Raw genomic sequence first — 21,131 nt, forward strand, 5'->3', positions numbered from 1 at the left:
TGAAAGCAAATTTACTATTTTCATTTAGTGTTATGAAATATTTATAAATAATGTCAAGTGCTCCACTGAAAGCCCCTAGGGAGAGACCATCACAAGTCAAGTACATGATCATGTAGGACCTATGCAGGTCCAAAATTCTATGATTTCCATCATAATGTCATTATTAACAGGTATGACCCTTGTCACTAGCATAAACTGGCCCAATCTGGAAAGTACCAGAAAGGGGAATGAATGGATGGACTGGGAAGAAAGGTTCCCAGGATGACTGAAATCTTGTGAGCAAGGGACAAAAAATAAGGAGAAAATGATACCATCACATCAAGATGCTGATCTTCCCTTTTCATTAGTAAGCCCAAGAAAGGTGGATTATTGAATAATTCAGGGACCAGGTATATGAAGCTGAAAGTGCACAACAAGCAGAGGATCAGGAGCGCCATATTGAAAAGAGCGCTAGAAGGGCCACAGGGAGGACGACTCCAAACACCTTCAAGTCTTCATTCACTCCACTGAAGAGAAGGGCAGGCACACATAGTGACTGACATGCTAGAGGCCTGGGATCTCCCATTTCCAGAAAATGGCATAGGTAATGTCTATTATTATTTCCTTTTATTTAAATTTCTATTCCAAAAATTTTGTGTTAAAGCTGCTACCAAGAAGGCTGACAGACATGTGTATCCCTATGTGCTTTATTTATTTATTCTATAAAATAAACTACTTGTAAAGTTTGAAAAATGTTCTGAAACCCAAGCCCCCTAGGACTGCTGATGTGTTAAGAGAAACTACGCAAGAAGGTAGAAGTGACTCTAAGATAAAAAATAAAATGGGCAGAGGAGAAGTGAAAAGGACAAGCTGGAAAAAGAACCAGGCAAGTTTCAGTTAAATTTCAATAATGAACAGAATTCACTACTATTATTTCAAGATTTCTTATAGTTCATCATGATTCCATATTTCTGTTAATCCTTCTAATAAATATAATTTTAATAAGAAAAATCCTTTAAAAAAACCCACATCCCTCAAACAGATAAATATGTTAATTATGATATGACCCAGCAATTCTACTCCTAGGTATGTGGCCAAATAAATTGAAAACAGGTACTCAGATACTTGTACACCAATGTTCACTTCAGCACTATTCACTATTCAATACCAAAAGGTGGAAACAACTCAACTGTCCATCAACATGGATGTATAAGCAAAATGTGCTATATACAGTATAATGGAATATTATTTGGCTATAAAAAGGAATGACATTCTGATACAGGCTACAACATGGATGAACCTTGAAGACATACTAAATGAAATAAGCCAGACACAAAGGAGACATTTTGTATGATTCTACTTATATGGAATATTGAGAACAGACAAATTTACAGAAAGGAAGTAGATTAGTGATTATCAGGGGTTAGGGTAAGTGAAATGAAGAGTTACTGCTTAGGGGTTATAATGTTTTTGTTTAGGGTGATGAAAAAGTTTTGAAATAGATAGTAGTAACAGTTGCACATCATGAATGTAATTAATGCAATTGAATTGTATACTTAAAAATGGCAAAATTTATGGTATATATATTTTACCACACACACACAAACTTTTTTTGAACCCACAAGAGTTTCTGTTTGTTACAGAGCCTCTAGGGCAGGGGACAGTTTGATAAACAATATTTATTGCTTTCACGGAGGGGAACCCAGGGGCAAAAGAGAACAAGTAGGCCCCTGTCCTCTCGCAGTCCCTTAAAGGAACACTTAGAATAGAGGGGTTCTTCGAGGAACTAACTAGATGTCAATGACGCTTTAAACTACATTCCCAAACTTCTGTCATGAACTTCAATTTGCATTTTCAACTATATATGCTTACCTCAGACTTAATGTGTCTGAAAATTTTTAGTAATAAAAGATAAAAGTAGAAATTAGTTATTTACAATAAATAGAGTAAAAATAAAGTTCTATTAAAAATTAGATCACCAGCGAGTATAATAAAAATGAGGGAAAATCGAAAGGAGTTATGATCATAGATGCACAGGAAGTCAAACTGAAAAAATTTGTACAACTCTATTCTAATATATTAGATATATGGTTCAAATATAAGATTTCCTATAAAATATAAGTTATCAAAATTAATGCAAGAGGGAAAAATCCCTACAGAAACCAGTAATCATTAGAGATGGAGAAAGTTGCCAGCTAAAGAAAGCCCTAGCCCATGTTTCAAGTACAAGTTCTGTAAATGCTTCAATCATTGAGAATAGTTGATAATGCTTGATGCTATTTAACTGCTCCAAAGCACTGAGAAAGAAAGGCTCCCCAATTCTTCCTCCAAAGTTAATGAAGCCTGATACCAAAACACAACTAAGACACAACAGAAATCAAGTGCAGACCAATCTCGCATTTTGTATGATAAATACAAAATTAAATAATTAGCAAATAGAACTGAGTTAAAACACGTTATATACCATGACCAATGAGGGCCATGGTATATGAGTGATGCAAGAATTATTCAATGTTATATGTCATCCTGTAAACAAGCCAAAGGAAAAACAGCATTTTGAAAGAAGCTCAAAAAGCACTTGAAAAAAATTTCAATCCACTCCTAATAGGAACTTTTAGTAAAAAAGAAAGAGGAAACTTGGTCTCACGCCAACAACCAGCATTGTGCTTGAGGATTTAATAGTAGAAGTATTCCCATTAAAGTCTGGAAGAAAGCAATCACCACTATTATGTAACACAGTTCTTAAAGCAATGGCCAATGGAGTGACATAATAAGAATCACAAAATTAGAAAGGGGCAAAATTATTGTTTGCAGATAAAATTATTTTATAACTCAAAACTCAAAATAGCAACTGAAAATTTATTAGAAATACTAAGAGCATTCATTAAGTTAAAAAAAAATACACAAGAACAACACCAATAACTTCTTTATATATCAACAATGACCTATGGGAAAATGCTAGAAAAAATTTCCTTTTAAATTAATACCAAAAAAACACAAAATATTCAAGTTTTTTCTAATAAGAAATGTGCAAGATGCTATATATAAACTACTAAACATATTAAGAACTTCTAAGAACTTTGATAAATGAAGATGTACATAGTCCAGGCTATAGCCAAAACAGCAAAATAAGGTACAAACAGTCCCCTAAAAAGATCCTACAATTGAGTAAAAGAATTGAGGCAAGAGATTTTAGTCTGAATTATTATAATTAGCATTCCATAGGAATAAACGAGGGAAAAACCAATCCAATAACCACTTAAAACTAGGAAATGAAGTGCTGAATATCCTAACAGTACAGAATAATTAAAATATGCACCAAAGTCCTGTTCAGCATCAACTATCAATTTCAATAGCTTATACCAGTGGTTCTCCAAGTGTGGTCTGAGACCCTGCCAGAGGGTCCACAGGTCAAGACTCTCTCTTTTCATAATAATACTAAGACATTATTTCTTCTTTTAACTCTCATTCTCTCATTAGTATAAAGTAGGGATCAGCAAACTCAACTGGCCAGCAGGCCAAATCCAGCTAAGTCCATTCATTGACACAGTCCCTCCAGCTGCTTTTAGGCTACAGCCACCGAGCTGAGTAGTTGTGACGGCGGAGTCTCTGCGTGGCCCACAATGGCGGCCCTTTGCTAATCCTTGCTTGAATGACTATTAGAATGTGTACTTATGTATTCTTGTGTTTTCTAAGATATTAAAGTATAAACAAGAACATTTTAGAGGCTAATTCCATTTTTTCCTCAGTGTTTCAACTGTAGTTTCCTCATTAACCCCATTATAATCGTCCAATAAACCATTATTTTGAAATCTTAAGTTTTCCTCACATATACACAGAAATACGAGAAGTAAGTACATTTATTTTGCAATAATATTTGAAAAGTTTCTTAGTTTTAATTTTAAATACAGAAATACTGATAGATATAACCTACATACACAAAAGCACTTTGGGATCTTCAATAATTTAGAGTGTAGACATGAATAAGACATTCTCTTATATATCTTCAATATAATTATCATAATTAAGAAAACTCCAGTAATTCCAAAATGTCACCTAAGATAGTCTAAATTTAAATTTCTCCAATTATTGTTACCATATTTTCCCCCCAATCCAAGATCTAATCAAAGTTTCACATGCTATTGCTGGTTGTTTCTTTTGGTCCCTCTTCCCCAAGAACAGTTCCCCTTGTTTTTTGTTCTTCATGACATCAATGTTTTTTTAACAGTACAGGCTAGTTATCTTATAGATTATCCCAACTAGAATTAGATTGCTAGGGTGTTATCCAGGCACTGATATTTTTTAAAAAGCTACCAGGGATTCTAAACTTTACTTATCAACTGTGTAACTTTTCTGTGCTTTGGAAATAAAAACTATCTGAGATAGATACTATTAATGTTCCTGAAATAGATACTTGGTTTGTTTTAAAGATTAAATAATTAAACATAATGAGGATAAATTATAAAGTACTTAGGGCCTACCACATAGTAAATGCTCCATAAATACCAGTGATTGCTATGTGTGAATACATATATGCATGTATACAAAAAATATATCTAGCTAAATCCAAATATATACATATGCATCTAACAATACAACTTCAAAACATATCAAGCCACAGTTGACAAGACTGCAGGAGAAATAAAAATTTATAGACATGTATTTTTAAGCGTCCCTCTCAAAAACTGATGGCTTAAGTATATAAAATATTAAGAAGCTGCCTGGCCAGGCGTGGCTCAGTGGTTGAGCACTGACCTATGATCCAGGAGATGGCAGTTTGGCAGTTCAATTCCCGGTCAGGGCACATGCCCGGGTTGTGGGCTCGATCCCCAGTCAGGAGGCGTGCAGGAGGCAGTCGATCAATGACTCTCATCATTGATGTTTCTATCTCTCTCTCCCCCTCTCCCTTCCTCTCTCTGAAATCAATAAAGATATATTTAAATAAGAATAATGATAATAATAAAAAATAGCTTATAAAGAAAAGACCAATATAATTATACATTAAGTTTTTAGACATATATACATACCTCTTTCTTAGCATACATGGACTATTTAGAAATGAAGACCATGTAATTAAGTATAAATAAAGGAGGCTTCAATAAATTATAAAAAATTAACAACATAAAAGACCCTGTTTTCTGACCATAATATGAAAAAAATTAAATGTTGACATCAAAAGAATAGCAAAAAATAGAAATGAAATAGCTGTAGTAAATAACAAATCTAGTTACAGAAGAAATCATATAGAAAATTAAATATTTAAAACTGGATAATAATAAAAATACTGCATGTAAAAAAATCTGTGGAATACAGCTAAAAAAAAGTATTTTTGAGGGAGATTTATAACTTTGAAAATATTTTAAAAAAACAAAAAAGGTTAAAAATAATAAGTATTCAACTCAAGAAGCTGGGAAGAGGGCAAAAAAGCAACCCACCATAATAAGGAATAAAGATAAAAGCAAGTATCAATGGTATACAGAACATCAACAACAAACAGAGAAAAATAACACAACTAAAAAGCATGCTCCTTAAAAAGATTAATAAGATAAATCTTTGGCAAGCAAGAGTTATGAAGAAAAGAGAGAAGATTCAAGTAATTAAAATACAGAATAAAAAGGAAGGCAAAAGTGCACACACAAGATTTTTTTAATAATTAGAGAATAAAGAGTATTAGGAATATCTATATGCTAATAAATTCAAGTGGATACATTTCCATTAAGTTATGCCAAAACTGGCACATAAAGAGAGAACTTGAACAGATCAATTACTATGAACGAGATTAAAAGAGCAAAGATCTTGCCTCCTGAAAAAGAGCAGGTGCAGGAAATTTTACAATGAGTTCTATCAAATTTGAAGGAACAGTTAATTCCTCTTATACAAGCTGTTCTGGAAAAATAGGAAACAGTAAAAAATGACCAGAACATTTCATGAAGCTAATATAATCTTATTCAAAAAGTCAAATAATGCCAAGAAAATGACAGGTCCATTTAACATGACATAAAAATCCTACACTAAATATTACATAAGTAAATCCAATAATGTATTTTAAAAATAATAATGCATCAGGATTAAGTAGGTTTCTCCTAGGAATTCAAGGATGGTTCAACATCAGAAATAGATTCAGAAGAGAGAAACCAGATGATAATCTCAATCAATAAAGACTCAGCATCATAAAATTCAGCAAAAGACAAAAAAACTGTGTAATTAATAAAAGGTTACATGGGAGAATATCTATGTGAGCTAGGAACAGGGAAAAACTTAAAAACCCATAAAGTATATGATCAATTTTATATTAAAATTAAGGATTTTTTGTTCAATGAAAGACACCATAGACAAATAGAAAATGACTAATTGACAGAATGGGAAAAGAGATTTGTAATGCCTAAAATGGAAAAGGGGTTGCTATAGAGAATAGATAAGAAATATCTGCAAACCGACAACAGAACAGTAACCCTGAGAGAACAATAGGTAAATGATATAAAAAGGCAATTAACAGAACTTAATCTAGACTACAAAAATGACAAAGTTGAGTAATTCTAACTGTCGGCAGGAACGAGAAGACATAAAAAGCTCCATGCATTCTGGCGGAAGTGCAGACTGGCGTAATCAGGCTGGCTTGAGTCAAAGCCTTGGTTAATAAAGAATGGCTCTCCTGACTTGCGTATCCTCTATGCACGTTTCTTTCTGGAGAACTTGACAGGGGAAAATGGCTGGTCTAGCACAGGATTTAGGTCCTAGATATTTTAGGTCCTGACCAGCCATCTCTACCTGAATCATGTAAACCTGATATGACTGCACTCTCCACTCAGTCTAAAAGAAAGAAAAGCAAAATCCTACTGTATCTTTCTAACATAGGTCTAGACAAGGATTTACATTTTTTAATGAGATTTTAAAGCATTGGCAAAAAATACTGTCCAAAAATTGTGATTGATGGGAAATTGCTACAGATTTAAATTTTAATATAATTTCTGAAGCAAACATGACTGCATTCTAGTTGTACCATCATTATACACAGTGGAGAGCTGGGAAACAGAAAGAATAGGAAAGATCTGATCTCAGAATCTATAAACATTAGCAGAAAGAAAATGAAGAAATTTATCTACAAGAAGAAGAAGGGTTCCTGACAGAAGAAAGGTTTTTTGGGATTTCAGTAACCCTGAAGTATCATAGGAGACTAATCATACGGGTCTGTTTTCTCAGCCAAAGGGAAATGCAATTACTTTTTATCCAAGGAAAGAGAACTTCAACCTAGGCACTGAACAGGCCAGTCACTGAAAGAAGATGAATCTTAAGTGAGAAAAGGGGCTCTTCCTGACTCCTGAGGTCAGTAGTAGATCAATTCAAACCTCAGAAGGGTTCAAGGATTCCATGCAGATTGTCCATTCAGAAAAGAGCTGAAGGTGGCCAGGAGACAGAATAATAGTGAAGGGTCACCAGCTCCACATTCAGACCCATGTTCAGTCACGAGGGTACTGATGGAGGCTTGTCTCCAGAGCATAAAACTGAACAAGATCTGGGGCAGGCCCTACTAGGAGGATAAGAGGAAATGTACATCATAACCTGATTAGGGCATGGTCACCAAGATTCAGAGACCAAAACTGTTACTAAAATTCTGATGATGAAAAACACACAGAGCTAATATGGCCGAGCTGTTATCACTGGGCCATGATGATTTTTATCCTTTGGAGTTTACAAACCAGGCAACCATTACTCACTCATCTGATATCAAAGAAAATGTATCAGGATTGTCTCCAGTCTCTAAGCAGATGGCACATTTCTGTGCTGACAAAAACACTACTTCCTGGAAAGTGGTAGAAGCTCAGCACTGGGAGGCTGTGGGACGGGACCTACAAAGGGAGCCCAGGTCTTTGGCTCAGCGTCTCTCAGGGACTAAGGATGATGCAGATCCTGCTGTCTTCCTGAAGAAATTATTGTGTGGGGCTGAGATGCCCAGAGAAACTTTTCTCTTAATGCAACAACAGGCACTTGCTGCAGACAGCTGAAGCGACTACTCACTTACCAGAGAAAACGGTAGTTATCTTAAAGATATGAATGTTTCCTGGGCAAACAGGGGTATATAACGCATACACATGTACTAGTAACATTTGCTTTGGATAAAGAAACATGGTATTAAAACAAAAGTAAGGAAATAAAAACACTCCTTTGAACACAAGTGTGAAAGAGGATAAGTAATCCATTTGCGATTACAACACAAAGCAAAAACTTTTCTAGAAGTCTAAGGAAATGTTCTTAAGGTTGGGGTTTGTTTCAATAGCAAATTTCAAAACCTTAAATGGTGCAAAAAGTACTAACATCTTAACTGTAACCAGATTTTATATTATCCAGACAAGAGAATCTGGTTAAAATATCCTAAAAAACATCGTGATTTTTAAAAGAGCAAATTGCAATTTTCCTAAATATCAAGAGGGCAAGAAATGAGAAACAGCCATGTGGTTTCACAAACTCTCTATTTAGAGACTCATAGGAAGGAGAAATTTGTACCAGATACTGAGGGAAGGATTAAGGCTGTTCCCTCAGTCAGGGCTAGTAAGGAAGCAATATAAACAACAGTAGGATAGGAAGACCATAAAAGGAGTAAAGAAAAACCACGCCTACCGTGGACTTGTAAAGACTCAATGATATTGATTTGTAAGAGAGAAGGAGGGGAATTACAATAGAGGCAAATCAAGAGCACATTTCCACAAACAAAGGGCAAACTGAATTATTAGTATTCACCCTGAGCATCAATTTTGCCATCACTTCCACCCATCAGTATCTCCTTGCCCTTATATTGGTACCAACCACTAATGAGAAATCAAGGCATCGTATCCCTTCACCCCAGAGCCCAGGGGAGAAAGGGTTGCTGAGGTCTGCCAAGTTCAATCATCAGAACTCCATTTCCACGAAGTAGTTTTAAGCCAAATACTCAGTAAGTTTTAAAGTGCTCCTTTGCCTGACTTCAGACTGCAAGTATCTCTTTCCCTTGGTGATCTTAATGATGAAGGACTTGGCTAGTTAGGGTCTTGGTTATTTCCCTCTCTTCTCATAGAAAAGACATGACTCACAGTATTGACGCCATTACGATAATACACATGCACTCTAAAAAGAGGGTTACAGAATCCAACTGTTTTTAAAGGAAGAAAAAAGAAACAACAGAAATTGAAATTTCAAAGGACAGCATCCAACGGAAATTGGTTGGGCCCTGAACAGTGAAACCACTAGTTATCTAAGCAGGCCATATAAAACAAAAAGGACCTGGGTGCCCTGAGGTCGCCACACCTGGGAGTCGATGAGAAAGTGCAGCCTCTTCATTCAGAAAGAATTTCAAAGGTGGAAAGGTAAGTGATACATGTGTTCAGGAAATGTCTGCTGGCCCAGGCCACTACCTAGCCGGCAGTGGAGAAACAGCTGATCCTTAGGCAGTCACCTCCTGGAATCACCCCAGCCTTATTCAGGATGCCATTTGAGGGGTGCTCACCAGTCCCTATCACAGGGTGTCTGCTGAATATCCTTTGGTAATCTTCTGGCATTTCTTCTAGCCTTTAGTAGGGACTGTGCCAGAAACTTCTTCCTGATAAAAAACTAATAATCTAGCTGGCCTAGCCAAGTCAATCTTTTCCATTTCATAATATACATAAAACTCAACCTGGCTAGAAAATACCCACCCTGTGTTTAAAACTTCTTAGAAATCTATACACTGAAATATTCCAATTTTCATTGCTACTTCCCCTCACATTTCCCAGTGTGTGGTCAGGTAGAGCCCTTGGTCGCAGCTCCTTGCCAAGTGTTGGCAATTGCTGTCCTCTGCATTCAGAGGACCCATGGCTTAGATTTTGATCAGAGAAAATAAGACTGGCTTTTTTTTAAAGGTTTAAAATCAAAAGACACTTTGTAAATGTGATTGAAAAAGGGGTCATATACTAAACCTGACAAGCTCAAGGGAGGCCTGCATGGCAGCCTTACAAACTCAGAGACCTAAAGTAACAACACAGGGTGGTCTGAGCATAAAACTTTCTAACTAAAAGTGGATTGTGGTGGGTAGTGATGTCCTAGGCCTGTAGCTTCCTTGACAAAGATCAATCTTTAACTTTGAAATTGTCCATTGTGTCTGTGCATCTAAAATAAAGTATCTTTGAAATGCCAGAGTAATGTTTTCCAGGCCCAGAGCCCCTCATGGTTATCTTGCGCCCCACATACTATCTCTATGTGCTGCAAATGTGAATCATCCCGTACCCGCCAAACTGAAAGAAGTATGTGTCTCTTCATTTTGCTTTTTAACCAATCGCAGAGGTTTCCCTGCTTTGCCTTCTCCCGCCCCCTTAATCTACCACCCATGAATTTCACGTAACCCTCCTAACATCTCCTCCTTTGATTCTCATGTGTAAAATAAGCTGCAAAACTGCCATTCTCCGGAGCATTTTCTCAATCCATTTAGATTTTCCTTCCCAGTGATTGTCATCAGTCTGACTCAAATGAACTATTATAAGACTTTTTCTTAGACTGAACGTTCTTTCATCGACATAAAAATAATTTACTTATCAAATTTAAAGTGATCCATTCACACCACCAATTACATAAATACTTTTCAAATGTACTGAGTTAAAGAAAAATACAGAGTATTTTCATAAGGATTTTAAAGATCAGTTTAATCTGTTCATATCAACCATAAGGTGGGACTGGGCTCATAACAGGAAATTTCAGGTTAGTTATCAACACAACTCAAAACCTATTAGGAAATGACAACAGCCACCACCGACCACACAAACCACCAGTGGCACTGTTGTTCCTCCTCATAACCAGCAGCTGAAAGTCTGTCAAAGATCCCCCTTTCCTAAAAGTTGACACAGGTCAGAAATTGGGAAGATACCAAATGCGTTATGTGATTATTTCTGGAGCACAGAGAGAATTTCAGTACCTAAAATGATCAATTTACTAAAATAAAATGTCAGACAGCAGTCCAGCACTCACCTTTTTCATGAACGCAAACTGAGAGTTTCTTAACACCATCAACCAGGACATTTTGTGTGTTGCCATGTCCATTTTCTGAGTCGCTGTCATCAAACTGAGCCTCTATAATGACATCAGGGCTGTCATTATGGCCTTTCAGGGACTGCTGCAGGAGATGGCTTCCACAGAGTTCCTCAGGGAGATCTGATTCATAGGTACCTTCTGTTTCCTTGTCATTGCTCCCTGGTTTAATTACCTGAAGAAAAGAGAAAAGTTCTGCTAAACCACTGGAGGGAAAAAAGGGAAAGAGTAGATTTTTCTTTCCTAAGGAAAGAACTGCATATTTGGAAGCTCCATCATCAGACACGCACCATGTAGTTTGAAAAAGGGTCCTTATTTCCCAACATACAGGCCACCTTATGGAAATGATCGATCCGGCAGCGCCAGGTTGGCACTCAGCTCTGCGAGATGCCCAAGATCAGCACTACACACACTTCTCATTCTTCTGATGTACCTTTCCATCCCCTCTTCCCTAGAGGCCCAAATACCAGAAGTACCACGCTACGTCATGAGGGTTCCTCACAAGGGACCAATAAGAGAACTCAACATGGGCAATGATAAAAGAACTCAACACAGCATGTCGCTGCACTCCCAATGAAGCCACAAGAATATAAGATAACATGAAAAAAAAAGTGTGAACAAGAGTTTACAAAATGTTCTCATATAAAACATAAACCCTTAATTCTCCTTTTTGAGGCCTGAAATCGGTAGGTATAGAAAACACAACTGATGGACATTTACACTAGCAGGAAGAATGAAGCACTACACAAAGTCAAATATTTGCACACACTAACTGATTTGACCCACACAATGACCCCAGGCGATACAGAGGAAGACAATTATATCCATCTCAGAGGAAAAAGCAAGTTCAGAAATGTCACAACCCCACAGCAACTAAATAGCAGAGCTGTGAAGCACACAGATCTAGGGCTCTAGGTCCAGTGCTCGCAATCGTGGATACTCCTATGGGGGATCTCCTGCAAACAGATTCAGAGTGAGCTTTGCACAGCCAGCTTCTCACCACTAGCATCCATTGCATACAATGCCTCTGCATTGTCTGTCTGCCTGGCAAATAACCAACATTCACGACCCAGTTATTCTGTGAATGTTTCTCTGACTATGCTCCCTCTCTTAGGAAATGTTCTATTTCCTTCCTTTGCTCCAAGCTATCCCGTGGCTATTCTTTCATTACAAGGCTTCTTGATCAGGCTATACTCCATTTATCTGTTTGCATACTTCTCTCTCCAACCAAGCAGCAAACCAGGTCATGTTCATTTTTTTTTAAATATTCCCTAGAGGCTCCCAAAACTTTTGGCATATAAAACATGCTCAGTAAATACTGGTTTCCTTTTCCCTTCTTCTGAAGAGAATGAAAAAGACTTAAATCAGCTGTAAAAGAAACGCTCTTTAAAAATTGCAAGAAATGAATGAAATAACTACCAAGCAGCAAGCGCCAGCTAAACTGAGATGCTGTGTAGCATGATACTGCATTCTCCCCATTAATCACTATGTCCAGAGACCAGGAGTCACCTGTTATTTTTTCACAGTTGAAACTTATCACCATAAGAAGGAAATATAAATACAAAAGCAAATGAATAAAAATGGAAGCCATTTAAATAAACGTATTTTTCTAAAATAACTCTAGAGCTTCATATCTAAATTATAACTGTAGTTTCAAAAAAACCTCAAAATAACTATAAAGTTCATTCCCCAATTTGAAAATAACACTTTTAGCAAGAAGAGTCACAAATGCCTATATAAGTAAGAGAAAGTAGCCCAGCCAGCATGGCTCAGCTGTTGAGTGTCGACCCATGAGCCAAGAAATCGCAGTTCCATTCCCAGTCAGGGCACATGCCTGGGTTGCAGGCTTGATCCCCAGTGGGGGGGCGTGCAGGAGGCAGCCAATCAATGACTCTCATCATTGATGTTTCTCTCTCTCTCCCCCTCTCCCTTACTCTCTCTGAAATCACTAAAGACATACTTTTTTAAAAAAAGAAGAGAAAGTATAGATCTGAGCACAACTTCCAGGGACTTTTCCTGATTCCTACAGAGTTGTGAAGTACCGATCCATCCCTTAGAAAGGGGGGAAAACATCTACACTGAGCTGTAAATTAGATCAACTACATATAGAAACTGAAACTTCCAGAATCAAGAATCTGGCCACTTCAAAACTGTTTGATATTGATTAGATTTTCTTCCCCTTCCTTTTAAAATTAATATAGTAAAGTACTGCAAGACTGGACAGAAAGAGTCCCTGTAACCAAACAATTCCAATGGAATCCTAAGTAAAAATGCCAAGTAACATTTCTACCACATATGGTTTACCCAAACTCCAAGCATGACACATTTCAGTTTCCCCACTTACTGACATAGAAAAGCCCTTCCTTCAACATAAAAGCCATCTTTGAAGAGTGCTATTTTAAATCTTATAAAAAAAAGAGCAAGTCTACATTAGCACTGGAAAATTCTGTTCCAGCCAATTCTATTACATTCTCCTGGGGTAGGGGGTTGCTATCAATTGGGAATAATGGAGCTTTTCCAGAAGATTGACATATACCTGTCTACACACACTTTCTGCTGACAGGGCTCTTTAGTTGAGCACAGTGTTGGCTGAAGACTGCGCACAGGAGATAATGCCCTGCCCATCCCACTACTTGAGCCTCTGGTTCGAACCTAATGCATGTCAAAGTCCACCAAGGAGCTGCTTTTCATTTCTTGGCTCCTCTGGCCAGGTTTAAGTGACAGCAATCACATGCCACACATGTTTGAACAGAATTTCAAATCCTTTAATGGCACACTTGGGACAAAGTATAATACACAGTTCAGGAAACATCTTGGAGCCAAGAAAAGCAATTGATATTTCCACAGAGAGTTCCTGACAAAGCTTGCCAATAGCTTCTTTCATTATAAAATATGACCATGAACACTATCGTTTTAAAGAAGTATTACAGACGCTCTTAAAGGCAAATCTGTTAGTGGGAACTTTGATTAAGGTAGTTCATCCACAAGTGCCTTTTATTTAGTTAAAAGGAACAGAACAAACCATCTCCATTCTTCTGGTTACTCAGGCCAAAAATCCTGTTATCCTTCTAAGTCAACTACCCTCCCCCCTCACACACACACACACACACACACACACACACACACACAGAAGGCACTATCACATCTGTCAGTTCATCCTGTCAACTCCACCTTCACTGCTGCCATGGCCACCACCCTGATCCATCATATCTCTCACCTGGATATAGGCAATAGCCTTGTAAGGGATCTTCTACTCTTGCCCCTTTCAGTCTATTCCCAACACAGCAGCCAGAGTGAGCCTATGAAACATAAGTCATATCATGTCAATACCCTAAATCTTCCAAGACTTTCTACCTCCAACAGAGCTAAAACCCAACCCTAACTGATGCACATGCCCCACCTAATCTACGTACTCCCACCCCACGAGCCCTCTGACCTCATCTCCAACTATTCTCCAGCTCAGCCTCTTTGCTGTCCTTGAACACATTAGGCACATATTTGCTGTTCCCCAAGATCTCCACAAGGATAGCTCCCTCACTTCCTTCAGTTCTTACTCAGTCACCTTTTCAATAAGGCCTTCTTTGGTCACCTTATTTAGAATCTCAATCACATCCCCAAAATTCTTCTCTCTCTTCATTTAATTAATTTATTTTCCATCTTCAGTACTTATCACTATTGAGCATGCTGAGCATGGTATTTTATTTACATTATTATGTCTTTCCCAGTGACATGCAAGCTCCACGAAGGCAGGGATTTTTTTTGCATATTCGCCCACTGTTCTACCCCAACACTGAATATAGTACCCAACACAGTGTCTTCTAGACAATTCCATCTTAATGTGCTACTATCCTTTTAAACTCAAAGCATCAAAAACCACTCTAGTCTTTCCCTTCACAGCAGTTCCCTTTCTGGTCTCTCTTTTGACATCACATCTTAGACCACATCTTCAGGCCTTTGAAACCCACAACCACCTCTGACTCTTATTCCAACTGAACACACTCCTTCACCAAAGCCTTCACTTTTCTTCTTTACAAGCGTTCTTTAAAAAAAAAAAAAATGTATCTTTATTTCAGAGAGAGGAAGGGAAAGGGAGAGAGAGAAACATCAATGATGAGAGTCACTGACCGGCTGCCTCCTGCACGCCCCCTACTGGGAATGGAGCCCGAAACCTGGGCATGTGCCCTGACCAGGAATCAAACCATGACCTCCTCGATCCTAAGTTGATGCTCAACCGCTGAGCCATGCCAGGCAGGCTACAAGCATTGTTATATCTCCACAAACTCCCTGGTATTCTCAATGCCATCCTACAAATTTCTAGAAATAAAAAATCTGATTAAATTACCTTCTGACTCAAAAAAATTTTAAGAATTTCTCTTCCCTAGAGAAACCAACTTTCTGATCTTAGGCTTACCATTCAAAGACTTTGACCTTCTCAATGTCCACTGACCTTTTTTGACCATTTTCATCTTACCTGCCAATATCTTCCATTACCAGCCATTCACAGGCCACTGCAAACTCTTTCCTGGCTTGGATCACAGCAACCCAAGAATAGGGTTGCCGTGATTCTAACACTTAGAACTGTGGAACCTGTCTCCCTCTTTCTACATCTCTGTCACTGTGGTAAGGAAAAATATATAACTCCCTATAAAAGTGGTTCAAGCTTGGTTTAGCTATTTAAGAAAACAAGATTGTCAAATAAAAAATGACAACAGCCAACACAACATTAGCCATCCGGTGCAAATGAATCAAAATTATACCTTTCCTTTTTGTCAGATAGGCAAAAAATATATTTTTTGGTGTGCTGCAGAATTTTAGTAATTAGTTTGTGTGTGCCATGAGATGAGAAAGTTGAAAAACACTGTTCTACTGGGCCATGACCACATAAGCACCTGTCTCCCTATAATGAGCCACCTAAAGCTAGACCAGGCGAGGATGGAGAAGTGAACTCTTAGCAGAGATGATGCCAGAGAAAGCAACATGCTCCAATCTCTGAAGCATGGCAGGCTTTCTTCTACCTCAGCAGGCCCAGAACTGGAGGCCTGGCAGGTAAACAAGATGACTCCAAGAATCTAAAGCAAATTTCCCAAGATCCTTGAATAAACACTGACCTGGTTTTTAAAATATATTTGTCTAAGGGGTTTTTGTTGTTTTTAACTTGTTTGGCCCTAAGTGTGGTATAGCATCATGACTTTAGAGAATGGGGGTGGGAGCATGTTTTACTAATGAGGTAGTTCCTTCTCCACCACAGACACTATATTTCTGAATGGCCATATATATATGACCCAATATTATTTCCAATTCATTGTTCACATAATGTCATTTCATTTCAAACCAACAAGACCTCAAATGCTCCCTGTGAGCTCTATGCTTCCCATGGTTCAGAAGATGACACAACAGAGGAAGCTATTGTGAACGGTGAGACCAGGCTGGCTGCCACATATAAAATCATCCCTAGAGGTAATCTGCTTATGAGATTTAACTTTGAAGAAGAACTAGAAAAGAATAAAGAAAGTAACCTGACCACAAGCTGCAAAGTGCAGCAGAACTGTATGTGCATGTGTGCTCACAATCATATAAAAGCCAGGAGCTTATCTACATAGTGGTTGACCTTCTTTTCAAGCTAAGACCTGCCCAGAACTTTGGGGAGAACGTTACATTAACAAGAAGCTCTCTTGCTTCACTGGGTATGTCTCCGATCATGTAAGAAACATGTCTTTGCTTCCCTTTAGCACTTTCTTCCTTGCTTTGCAGACAGCTAAGCCCAAGTTCCAATAAAAAAGCTACTTTTCAACAAATGGGGTCCAAAAGCATCTCTTTGGGGTTATACAGTCACTGAGTAGCCCCAAATACTGCTTTCAAAATCAGCTGGTAAAATCTAGTCTTAAAGGAGTCATTCTGAAGTCATCTAGATTTGGGTCTTATGCTGGGTTTGGTGGTGCTATTATTTTTTATATTTAAGCCAATGGCAAGTCTCCTGATGGTAAACTTTTTTAAACCAACAACTTTCTAAGAGTACAAAGCTAGAAATACAATTTTCATATTGTTTTGATTCATTTTTAAAGCTATCATCTGTCCCCTACTTTGACAAAAGCCTAAATTCATAATAGTTATGGATATGCCCTAAATCATTACTAGTTTCAATAAAATATAAAGTATGTCTATTGACACTTTTAAAAATAAGAAACAAAAATATTAACAATGGCAGTAACAAGCAATATCACACTACTATTAATTATAAACTTTTTATGATTTATAAATATTACGAAATAAACACCAATACATTTCCTTCCTTGCCTTTCATTTATAAAAATTACACCATTTACTTAATTCAAAGGTCAACAAATTTACTTTGTATCACTCATTGTACTTTAAAGCAAGAATTACATAACTAAAGGTGATCTTAGAGATCATCTAGACCATTTTCAGGTACTTGTGAATTCTCTTTTCACTAGTGGGGATGAATTTGCACTAAGTGATATATAAGCTTTTGCCTGATCTCCCTAATGACCAATATCAAATAACTTTTTACATGGCTAGTAAAGAATGCAGCGTATAATTAATCCAGTGTGATGGTCATTAGCATAGTTCACCAGATATGTCTTATGATCACTACTTGGAGACACTTGAAGGATTACACTTCTTGGTTCTCTTGTGGATGCAGGGCAGGTGATTCTTTTTGGCCAATGAGTTGTGGGCAGAACTAATTAGTCACTTTTGGAGAAAGGCCTTTTAAATGTGGCCCTCAAGGGTTCTGTTTCCTTCTGCCACAGGAAAGGGGAATACTCCTGGTGGCAGCTGTTCCATTCACTCTGGAACTCTGGAACAAAGAGAATACAAAGCAAAGCTCTAAATTATCTTGATGGGCAAGGAGCACAAGTAAGAAATAAGCCATGTGTAACCTGACCTACCGCACAATTGTCCAGAAATTTAGACACTTCAAAGGAATGTTTATTAAATCACAAACATTTTATGTCAACATTCTACATCAATATTTTACGTCTGCTGTGAGTAAATGTCAGTGGTAAATTCAGAGCAGGATATTGTAAATTTGGGTTATTACGCGATCCTGGCCAAACTATGACTCTTAGGCCTCATTTCAAAGAATAATAATAGTAATGTCTGACATTTCTCGGGCACTCATAATGCACCAACATTGTTGTCAGTACTTTAATCTACATTGACTCATTCCTTACAATGAGCATGAATTTCATCAACCCATCTCCATGGAGTTAAGAAGGAATGAATTAGTTTTCTAGCAAATAATCCTGATATATTAATTGGGAGTTTCCCAGGACAAATAAGCTACTCTATCCTTAAATGATACATTCCTTGTTTCAGACTTTTCAATTTGAATTACAGAGATCTGAAAGCATGTTTAAAGCAATGAAGAACCTGAAGTATTTGATCCCAGAGCTGGCAATAATGAAGAAGAAAAGATGACTGTTAAAAATAGATTTGTGTATATAACAATTTGAGGAAAATCTGATCATGGTAGTAGATACACCTCACCTACCATAGTGCTGTGGGTGGAGGCTCCAAAGACCTTGCCCTCCATCATCAAGTACCTTCCAAGTCTTTTTTGGGCCTGCCATCCAGGCCAGGAAACCAAACAGTTCTAAGAAATCCTAATTCCACTGGAATTGAGAACAATCCAAAATGATAGTGGTTATATAAGAGATTGGATTAAATATAATCTAGTATGATGGGTGCATATTTAAAGAACTTGGAAGACAAAACTTTAAAACAATCACTTGAAGGAAAAGTTAGTTGTCAAAGGAGACAATTTACTGTACTAGACCAAATTCATGTGACCATTAGAAGGTTTGGAACAGCTACTGAAAACCAGGGATTAAATGTGCACTTTGATTTTTCCTATTGTTTGTTTAATTTAGAACAAGAGTAGTTACTCCTATCAGTACTCCTTTACTCTTCCAAACTCAAGTTCTTTCTTTCTTTCTGTGCCAATCTCTTCCAAAATACCCATCCATACTTCTATTATTCCCTTGCTAAAATATTAGTATCATTAAATAAAAATGTTTTCATGTATAGCCTTTGCTCTGTTGTAAGTTAAGTGAAAGACTCCTGTCCCAAGAGAAATTTAGACTTAGCTAATAAAGTGCTTGACTGATTTAGTCCCACTGTATCCTGTCAGTACAATGCAGATGCTCAACGAATGCTTGGGGGATAAAGGAACAGCATTATTGCTTCCCAGTGGGTATCAATTATCAAGTCAACTCCAGACTGTCTTACTATATTTTTAAATATTCAGACAAAATATAGAAGCTAAGTTACAATGAGTAGAAATTTCACTTGAAATCCACCCTGACTCTTCAGCTAGTCAGCTTCTCTTTCACACAGTTTTATCTGACTGAGTGTACTGTTAATATGCTCCTGTCAGCCTCCCTCACTCTGATTTTCTCAGGGTCACTCACTACGGTTGCATCAACTAAGCTGCTCACCCTAGCTCCCAATCAAGCAAGGTAGGCAATATTTAAACAGCTCTGGCTCCTCCTATGGGAGGCCTTAGCTTTTAACCCACCTCCCAGATCCAAGATACCAGAGCTGAATTCTAGACTCCCAAATTTCCTTTATACAACTAGAAAAGGCCCAGAATTCTAGATCTCAGGGTTGGTCTTCTGCTTTGGTTCTTGTTCCTAGTACTGCTCTAGCCAATTCTGGCTTGGGGATCAAGTCCTATCCTTGACTCCCAGCCCAGTGGCTGCTTGTAATAAGACAGCTCATATTTCTGAAATTAGAACCCTATCCCAAAGCCCCAGAAGGACCCACCTCCTACATGGCAACCGCCTACCTGCTTTCTGAATACCTGTGTCACATGCCCCATGAATGGGGGATCTGCTGCCAACACATCAGGATGGCATCTGGGTCTGTAACCCCTTTGACTCTGCTTTGTCCAGCTCTTGATCTGACTTTCAAATTGGGTCAGCTCTCTCCGTATCTGACCTACTCTCTACAGATGTCAGGTAAGGTTGTGACTCAGTCCCACATCTGCCTCCATACACCCTGAAAAGCCATCATACCTCTCTAGGCTTAAGATACAACTACTAGAATTCTAATTATTTTTTCCTAGACTGTTTATTTCCTAAAAATAATACTAGGCCTTTGGTCATTTGAATTAATAGTGTCATCTTTACCTATGATGGTATCTTAAAATATTAGCTAATGCTAAAGTATTTATTACTATTTTTTGGACTTATGCTGATTTTTATGATACCTGACAATATCTATCTACAGCTCAAACAACTTTTCTTCTTTATATCGCTGGACTAATAAGCAGCGAGACCATGAAATAAAATGTGAATCTGAATCCCAACTCTAGCACTCCCTAGTTCCCTAAATAAGTAAGATGTTTAAGCTAAGCCTCAGGTTTCTCATTCACAAAACTGAGATAGAGATAACAGCAAACTAAAGAATGGTGTGAGACACTAAATACAGTTCCTGGTACATAGTAAGCACTAAAAGGTTAGCAATCAGCAGCAACATCCACAGGTTTACATTGCTTATTTGTAATGTAAAGTATTAAAGTATTAAGAGAGGAGCCCAGCTGAAGTGGCTCAGCTGGATGAGTGACATCCCATGCACTGACGGCTGCTGGTTCAATTCCCGGTCAGGGCACATACCTGGGTTGTGGTTTGATTCCCAGTCGGGGAGCGTACAGAAGGCAACTGACCGTTGTTTTTCTCTCACATCGATGTCTCTCTCTCTGTCTCTCTCTCCCTCCCTCCCTTCCTCTAAGCATGGCAGGAATAGGGAGCTTTATTCCTTATGTTCTTCAAAGGGGAAACTTTCATAATACTCTCTTGTCAAATCCTTCTCAGCGCAAATCACTCTCCTCTTAAAACAAAACAAATCCTCTCTCCTTCATTCCCATCCTTCAAACCTTAGTTCAAATGTAATCTCCTCCATGAAACCTTCCCCAATTCACTCAGCTAGAGTTTCATGCTTCCCTAACATGGACTTCTCTTTCTGCGCTGCAAACCGTATTTGTTCCCATCCCCTCCCCACGCAGCCTACGCGTGCTCCTTAAGAGCAAGCCTGTAACCTACTTGAGTCTACTTCCAACATCTAGCACAAAAGCAAAATGGGTGGCAGATGAGAAGTTCCTG

The 21,131-nt window shown here is 37.9% G+C and overlaps 1 protein-coding gene across 2 annotated transcripts in view; it reads right to left on the reverse strand.

Annotated features, from left to right (window-relative positions):
- Positions 1 to 21,131, reverse strand: part of DIS3L2 (DIS3 like 3'-5' exoribonuclease 2) — a 215,250-nt gene that overhangs the window by 147,295 nt on the left and 46,824 nt on the right. For both annotated transcript variants that reach the window (XM_081142279.1, XM_081142280.1), the window contains exon 6: positions 10,948 to 11,182. In XM_081142279.1, the coding sequence (XP_080998405.1) occupies positions 10,948 to 11,182 (235 nt within the window). The remainder of the gene's footprint in view (positions 1 to 10,947; positions 11,183 to 21,131) is intronic.

The sequence above is a fragment of the Miniopterus schreibersii genome (genome assembly GCF_964146895.1).
Source record: "Miniopterus schreibersii genome assembly, chromosome: 7".
Lineage (NCBI taxonomy): Eukaryota > Metazoa > Chordata > Mammalia > Chiroptera > Miniopteridae > Miniopterus > Miniopterus schreibersii.